Consider the following 8,808-nt stretch of genomic DNA (forward strand, 5'->3'; position numbering starts at 1 on the left):
CAGATTTTAAACAATTGCCTTGTATATTTTAAAGCTTCACTCTTATCTATAGATATTTACTTCCCCTCATCCCGTGGCTGTTAGCCCCAGGGGTGAAAATAACTTAATTTTTTCATACTTTCACTCCTGGGGGCGGGGCTCAGAGTTAGGGTTGCCAGCATCCTGGAGAGAGAAAATGCCTTGCCATTTTTACAGAGGTTTAATGGGGTGTCACTTACCTCCATGCCATGAAAAGCCCTGTCTATTTCCACACATTAAGCCTCTGTACAAGGGCCAAGACAGATTATTTTTCCTCCAGCTAGTTGGCAACCCTGCCCCAAACAGAAGATGGGAGTTTCTGCTCTATTTACTTACACTAACTTTCATCCTTGCTCCACCCCCTGCTGGGATAATGCTTTTTTTGTAGGGCAGATTACTAAACATGAAACAGCATGAACAGGGGGAAGAGCTCAACCGAGCTTGCCTGAAGCACCCCAGCCCTATTCAAACTTCCTCTTCTGCTGTTTTGAAAGAAAATTTAAAACGCTGTTGCAGGAGATCTCATCCCAGATCTCCTCCTTCAGTCTTGTTTAAAGCTTGCTCTGCTTCATGATATTATCATCTAGCCGGCAGATGGCACTCTGTCCACATGAGAGTGCAGACTGTGTGCACTTCTTTATTCTTTTTTGGAGCACCCGCACTAATCACTGTTGGAAAAGGGGGAGGTGTCTGCAAATCAATCAGTGGAAGGCAGGCAGTTTTTCTACAAGGAACTCCATCTTCTTTGCACCTGGATCGAGCACCTGCCCCCTTTCCTTCATTCTAGTTAACTTGAGAGGAGGCGGAGAAGGAGGGGAAGGAGGAGGAGAAGAAGAAGAGTTGGTTTTTATATGCCAACTTTCTCTACCACTTAAGAGAGACTCAAACCGGCTAACAATCACCTTCCCTTCCCCTCCCCACTACAGACACCCTATGAGGTAGGTGGGGCTGAGAGAGCTCTAACAGAGCTGTGACTTGCCCAAGGTCACCCAGTTGGCTTCGTGTGTAGGAGTGGGGAAACAAATCCAGTTCACCAGATTAACCTCCGCCGCTCATGTGGAGGAGTGGGGAATCAAACCCAGTTCTCCAGATCAGAGTCCACCACTCCAAACCACCTCTCTTAACCACTACACCAGGCTGACTCTCATAAGAAGAATAAGGAGAAAGATTGATTGGTAGCAACCCCACCCCCCCAAGTGCTGCCACTTTCCAGGTATTTTGGTCAATACTCAAATGGTTCTGCTTTCACTAGGGCTCTCATCCAAAGAGATGTAATCACCTTAAATGATGCTAAGCTGAAACAAGGGGTTCTTTCATCTTTGGAATACCCAACAGACTCTCCTCTTTTAGGAATTTGCCGAAGAGGGTGTTCACATTGGGGGCTGGCGAAAGACATTGGCAAGGCAGAGAGGTCACTGCATCCTCACCCCCAACCCAGTCACCAAATCGTCAGAAGGGCCATATCTGGTGGAGCTTCTCAAGGCCATCCTGTGGGCCGTAATTAAATTAAGGTGAATGTCAACCGCATTTAGAAACACATCACATCTGGACTGGATTACTTTCAACGAGATGTGCCTATGAAGGGACATCCAGAAAGGTATCATTGGTTGCAATCCTAACGACACTTTACTGGGAGTAAGCCCCACAGAATAATGTGAGACCTCCTTCTAAATTGCTGTGCGTAGGATTGCTCTCTCTTGTGCATAGTTACGTGTTCAGAGGCAGTGCAGTGGTTAGAGTGTCAGGCTAGGAGCTGGGAAGCCCAGGTTTGAATCCCCACTCTGTCATGGTAGCTCCCCAAGTGACCTTGGGTGAGTCACCCTCTCTCATTCTAGCTGACCTCCACAGGTTGTGGAGGAGGGGAGAATGGTGTTGGAAGAAGAAGAGTTGGTTTTTGAATGCCGACTTTTCCTGCCACTTAAGGAAGACAAACCGGCTTACAATCACCTTCCCTTCCCCACAACAGACATCCTGTGAGATAGGTGAGGCTGAGAGAGCTCTAAGAGAGCTGTGACGTGCCCAAGGTCACCCAGCTGTCTTCGTGTGTAGGAGTGGGGAAACCAATCCAGTTCACCAGATTAGCATCCACTGCTCATGTGGAGGAGTGGGGAATCAAACCCGGTACTCCAGATCAGAGTCCACTGCTCCAAGCCACCGTTCTTAACCACTGCACCACGCTGGCTCTCTAGATCCGCACTTGGGAGAAGAACAAGGTATAAATAATTAAATATGCACACCTATAACCCTCAGAGTGAAAATCTTGCAGTGTAGTCTGGGCAGGCAATGGAACCGCTAGCAGAGCACAAGACAGGGTCATTGGCCCCAAGTAAGGCTGACAACAACCTGGAGGGGGGAAAAAGTCCTGCCTCTTTAACAGTTGCTTAAGGACACATTACTTAGCAAGTGATATTATTTGCCCCCATGCCATGAAAAGCTTTCGCTCCCTATTTCTGCACATTAAGCATCTGTTAATAGGACAGAACCATTTTTCCCCTCTAGGTTGTTGGCAACCCTGTCCCACGTATGGGTTCTCCCTCCCATTCAGAGGGGAGGCAATATAAAAGCATCATCTACCATCATTAGGTTGCTACATCAGATTTGCTATGTGGTGCTGTGATGTCATCATGATCCCTGATTGGCTGGGATCATGCAGTGAAGAAAGCCATGCTGATATGGTACCAAAATATATTGGGGCTTAGGACAGGTGCAAAATACAATGTGAACAATCACAGTCACTGGCAGTCTTTAAGCAGAGGCTGGACAAGCACTTGTCAGGGATGCTCAAGGCTGATCCTGCATTAAGCAGGGAGGTTGGGCTAGATGGCCTGTATGGCCCCTTCCAACTCTATGATTCTGCAGTAATGTTTATTTTAAGTAGCTTTTTATAAAGCTCAAAAGCCTGAAAAATGTTTGAGTACAGAAATTTGGCATATCACTTTTAAATAATCTTGCTGGGAGGCGGGGCTGAAGACAGACTCTAAATAGATGTTTAAACGCTTGACAGAAGATGTCTAAAGGCTAAAACAACTATTTTTTTTCTTCTGGGAAAAAGTCAATCAAATTACTAAAACAGAAACTTTGAAAGCATATCCAATGTGTGCATTTGGGACAAAGCAGGCCCAGATACCCTAAAAATCCCAGAAGTGGGTTGGCAAACATAACCCTTGTAACTTACCTGTTCCTGGCTGTACTTATTTGTTTATTTATTGAGTAAAATATTTATATCCTGTCTTCTCGAAGGTCTCAAGGCAACTTGCACACTCAAATTTAAAATATACAAGAACTCCTCTAAATAATTCCTTCCCCCATAAAAATGCCTTTAGACTTTTTTGCTTGTTTGTTTTGCCATCAAGTCACAGCTGACATATGGCAACCCCTTAGGCTTTTCAAGGCAAGAGGCATTCAGAAGTGGTTTGCTATTGCCTGCCTCTGCATCACGTCCCTGGTATTCCTTGGAGGTCTCCCACCCAAATACTTGCCAGAGCCAAGGCTCAGAATATATGGCTTGCCCAAGGCCACCCAGCTGGTTTCCATGGCAAAGTGGGGATTCGAACCAGGATTTCCCAGATCCTAGTCCAACACCTTACACCCCATTAAAAAACATGGCAAATAAAATAGTCTGACAATGGCCCCTGAACACCTTTAAAGAAGGCACCCCCTCTCCCATCCCATATGGCCGGATCTATGATGGAAAAAACCTGGGCTCTAGTTGATGCTGGGCAGGCCATCCGAAGTGCTGGAAAAGGCAGTAGGTGGTTGCCTGAAGATGGCATCTAGAAGAAGAACAGTTGGTTTTTATATGCCGAATTTCTCTACCACTTGAGGAAGAATCAAACTGGCTTACAATCACCTTCCCCATCTCTCCCCACAACAGACACCCTGTGAGGTAGGTGGGGCTGAGAGCGTGTGACTGGCCCGAGGTCACCCAGCTGGCTTCATGTGTAAGAGTGGGGTTCACCAGATTAGCCTCCGCCGCTCATGTGGAGGAGTAGGGAATCAAACCCGGTTCTCCAGATTAGAGTCCACCACTCCAAACTACCACTCTTAACCACTACACCTCGCTCATAACCACTACACCATGCTGGAACAGAGACATATGGGAAGAGACAGTCCTTTATATTCATGGGTCCTGGGCCTTAAAAGACTTTAGAAGTCATAATCAGCACCTTGAATTGGCCTCAGAAACAAACCAGCAGCCACATTCCTTGCATCTCTCTAAAATTTCTAGGAAACTTTGCCCTCAAGAAGCAGCACCATTGTTATTGACTTCAGCACCATTGTTATTGACTATTCACTTCAGCCAGAAATAAAGGAAGAAGAAGAGTTGGTTTTTATACCCTGATTTTCCCTACCTTTAAGGGGTCTCAAACCGGCTTACAATCACCTTCCTCTCTCCACAACAGATGCCTGTGAGGTAGGTGGGGCTGAGAGAGTTCTGAGAGAACTGTGACTGGCCCAAGGTCACCCAGCAGGCTTCATGTGGAGGAGTAGCGAAACCAGATTAGAGTCTGCTGCTCATGTGGTAGAGTGGAGAATCAAACCTGGTTCACCAGATTAGTGGGGAAGCAAACCTGGTTCTCCAGACTAGAGTTCACCACTCTTAACCACTACACCACACTCTGATGTACATAGGCTTAATACCCCTGAAAGAGAATGGGCCTAGTTTCAAGGGAGGAAAGTGTCTCTATGCATTTAACTGCTGGGTGGGAAATTTTAACAGGTGCTTATAATGCAGGAAAATGCCTCCTCATAACTCCTGCTCCTTTTACACAGCCATTAATGGTATCTGGGTTGCTGTCCTCTCTTGTATAAGTTCCCCCTAATTGGAGTTGAGTCTCTGTGAGAAGTGGTACAGTCTGATAAATAACTGTGCACTCTGAAGCAGAGTTACATCCTTCCAAGCCCACCGACTTCAATGGAAGAGTGTAACTCTGCTTAGAATTGCACTGTAAAAGACAGAGCTGTGAAACAGCCAGCCAATTCCTGGTCTGACTTTTCCTCTCCTGTGAACTTCCTTGGTGGTATTCAGAAAACCATTTTACCTCTCAGCCTCAAAGATCACATCACAGTATTGACTGCCACAACTTGTACATTCTCCGAGTCCCCATCAGTGGCTGGCAATGTGGAATGGGGGCTTTTCCAAAGTGATACTAAAACTGTGGAACTCTCTCCCAAGAGAAATTCACCTCACTCCTTCCTTGATGACATTTAGGTGCCTGGTAAAAGTGATTCTCTTTAGGAGAACCTCTGGAACATCCCATTAGATTTATCTGTTGATGCGGTCTTTCCTCACAGTACTAACCTCTGTCCTGCTTGTTGGGTATTTTATTGAAGAGATCTACTGTGAACTAGTTTTTGATGTAGTTCTGTTTGCATTTCTGGAAGTTGTACTACCCTCCTCACTATGGTGAGGTGGCTTGGGCAGAGAACTAACCCTAAGAGTAAGATATGGTTTACTGGCCTAGGGCATCCTTCTCCAGGAAAGGGTGCAGTCAACTAACCAGTTTGGACTGATAAAATGCACTCCTGGCCACTGCCCCAACCTGTACATCCAAGAGCAATGCTGGACAACACCCAACTGTAAGAAAAAGAAGAGTTGGTTTTTATATGCCAACTTTCTCTGCCACTTAAGGAAGACTCAAACCAGCTTACAATCACCTTCCCTTCCCCTCCCCACAACAGACACCCTGTGAGGTTGGCGGAGCTGAGGGAGCTCTAAGAGAGCTGTGACTAGCCCAAGGCCGTTCAGCTGGCTTCATGTGTAGGAGTGGGGAAACCAACCCGGTTCACCAGGTTAGCATCCACTGCTCATGTGGAGGAGCAGGGAATCAAACCCAGTTCTCCAGATTAGAGTCCAGTGCTCTTAACCCCTACACCACGCTGTAAGCCTGAATAGTAAGAGGGAATGCTATCTAATAGTGTGTGTGAAGTGCTGTCAAGTCACAGCCAACTCACAACGATCCTCTAGGGTTTTCAAGGCCAGAGATGAAAAGAAGTGGCTTGCCATTGCCTGCTTCTGCATAGTGACTCTGGACTTCCTTGCTGGCTGCCCATCCAAGTACTAAGCAGGTCCAACCCTGCTTAGCTTCCAATATGTGTTGAGATCAGGCTAGCCTGGGCCATCCCAGTCTGGGTTATCTAATACTGACTGCATATACCTATCCCCTGATCAGATGTATCCCATTCAACAGTTTTTCTGACTTCTCTGGATTAAGCTTCAGGGTTTGTTTGGGTTTTTTTGTTTGTTTTGGTCTCATCCAGTCCCTATAACTACAAAAAATTCATAGCGAGGGTGGTGGTGATGAGCAACAATAGATAAGTGCACAAATCACTACTGATGTTGCAAACCCTCCCTCATACACATCCCTTTATCTACTTCCTGTTGTGATACTAATTCAGCCTGCAAAGAAAGGGCTGGCGGTGTGGGGGGGGGGGAGATGAAATTGACCAGTTTTCTGTGGAGAAGACCTTTATTAGGTTTCAGTACTGGCTGCAAAGCTTCAAACTTGAGGCAGGTGACCTTGACAAAGGGACTTCCTCCATATTATGCCTTTAAATAAGCCAGTTTCTCTCTCTGGGCCAGTCTCCTGTTTGTAAGAACATCTCTTGCAAAGAGCCAGTGTGGTGTAGTGGTTAGGAGAGGTGACCAGGGACCACTCTGAACTCATCATCTGAATCCTAAATCAATGATCTCTCCTTTCCTGGCACTATATTTTGTACATGGCAAATTTGGGAGACTCTAGTCAAATAATTTCAACAAAACCTGCAAAATGTCTGGGTACGTTTTGTATGTCCCATCTTGTAGCTGGTAATAGATCACCACACTTGAGTTTGGGAGGAAATTCCCTAAGCACCATGATCCTATGAGTGATTATCGAGAACTACTGAGTAAGTGTACATAGGATTGCCTACCAATAGTTTGATCTTAGGCAGGTATGCAAACTAATCCCATGCATGTTTATCCAGAATTAATTTCAATGGGATTGATTAAAAATCTGCTGCCTGATGAATCAGGAAAGACTGCAGCCCTAAAAACCAGCTTAAAAATGCTGGACAAATATCTAAGTGGATTTCAGCCACAGTGCAGAGGGTTTGAAATTTAGAGCAGGAGCTTGGTCTATATGACCTTGAAACACCCAAGGTTGCCAACTACCTGGAGGAAAAATTCCCTGCCCCTTTAATAGATGCTTAAAGGTAAAGGTAGTCCCCTGTGCAAGCACTGGGTCATTCTTGACCCATGGGGTGATGTCACATCCTGACGTTTACTAGGCAGACTGTGTTTATGGGTTGGTTTGCCATTGCCTTTGCCAGCCATCTACACTTTACCCCCAGCAATCTGGGTACTAATTTCACCTACCTCGGAAGGATGGAAGGCTGAGTCAACCTTGAACTGGCTACCTGAAACCTTGGGGATCGAACTCAGGTCTTTAGCAGGGCTTGGACTGCAGTACTGCACCTTACCACTTAATGGGATGGTATTCACCTGTATGCCATGAAAAAACTTCCACGTCCCATTTCTAGACACTGTCTTCCATTAAAAGGGCAAGACATGGCTTTCTCCAGTTTGTTGGCAACCCTAGCAAACACCTCTCCTCCTGCCTCAAGAGTCTCCTAGAAAGCAAGGGTGCTTGCGATTTGCAAAACAGTCTGGCGGGGGCCAAGGCACAAGGTCGTCAAATGTTTATTTATTTATTTATTACATTTCTACCCTGCTCTCCCCAATCCGAAGGTCGGGCTCAGAGCGGCTTGCACAGTCCAAAACACAATAAAACAATAACCCATTAAAATAGCCCAATAATGCCCCTCAATGGCGCCCAAACTCCAGAGACAGAAATTTGCAGGTAATAAAAAAACTGCAGGTAATAAAAAAAAAATTTTTTTTGCTTCCAAATAGGGTTGCCAGGTCCCTCTGCGCCACCGGCGGGAGGTTTTGGGGGCGGAGCCTGAGGAGAGCAGAGTTTGGGAAGGGGAGGGACTTCAATGCCTTAGAGTCCAATGGCCATTTTCTCCAGGGGAATTGAGCTCTATCGGCAGGAGATCAGTTGGAATAGCAGGAGATCTCCAGCTGCTACCTGGAGGTTGGCAACCCCTCCTTCCAAACCGTGGCAAGGCCCCCTTCCCGCGGGACCTGGCGGCTGCCGCTGCCGCCGCCGCCGCTGCAAACCCCGGGCTCCCGTTTCCGCCCTTGCAGCGAGGAGCCTGCCGGGCTTGGCGGCTGATGGACGCGGGACACGTGGCCGCACAATGGAGACACACGACCGACCTCAGCCCCAGTCGGCAAACTGCCCCTGACCCTCCATCCCTTGCGCAAGGAAGGTGGCTCTGGGAGGGGAAGGGAGCCCTTTGCAGAGAGCTCCGCGGATAACCCCACATACACGCGCACACGCACACCCTCGCTTTGCTTGGCTTTGCTGTCCAGCACAGGCTGCGTGCAGGAAACCGGGCGCCGGGAATGACAGAGCGCCTCGCCCAAGCTGCGGGAAGCGGCCAGCACGTGCCGGGGCCAGCCCGGGGATGGGACTGGATCGATCGGATATGATTCCCCGATCATTAACGGCATTCCCGTAACTGGTACTTCTTAGACGTGCGGGCGAAAGGGAGGAATTAGAACATGCGTGTTTAAAGGCAGTTAAAAATGATACTTATTATCTACTCCATTTTATATTATAAAAACAATGCTTTCCATATCTGTTCTTCTTCCTTTTTCACTTTTTCTTTATTTCAGTATAGGTAAATGAAATAGCGAACGTCGTAAACAATATTAGGATTAGAATCTTAAAGGAGATTACA

The 8,808-nt window shown here is 46.9% G+C and overlaps 1 protein-coding gene across 1 annotated transcript in view; it reads right to left on the bottom strand.

Moving 5' to 3' along the window:
• PAH (phenylalanine hydroxylase) overlaps nucleotides 1-8,578 on the bottom strand; it is a 54,589-nt gene extending 46,011 nt beyond the window's left edge. Inside the window, exon 1 of the mRNA XM_056846568.1 lies at nucleotides 8,120-8,578. Within this exon, the coding sequence (XP_056702546.1) occupies nucleotides 8,120-8,578 (459 nt within the window). The remainder of the gene's footprint in view (nucleotides 1-8,119) is intronic.
• Nucleotides 8,579-8,808: the final 230 nt, after the last annotated feature.

The sequence above is a fragment of the Euleptes europaea genome, chromosome 3, assembly GCF_029931775.1.
Source record: "Euleptes europaea isolate rEulEur1 chromosome 3, rEulEur1.hap1, whole genome shotgun sequence".
Classification (NCBI taxonomy): domain Eukaryota; kingdom Metazoa; phylum Chordata; class Lepidosauria; order Squamata; family Sphaerodactylidae; genus Euleptes; species Euleptes europaea.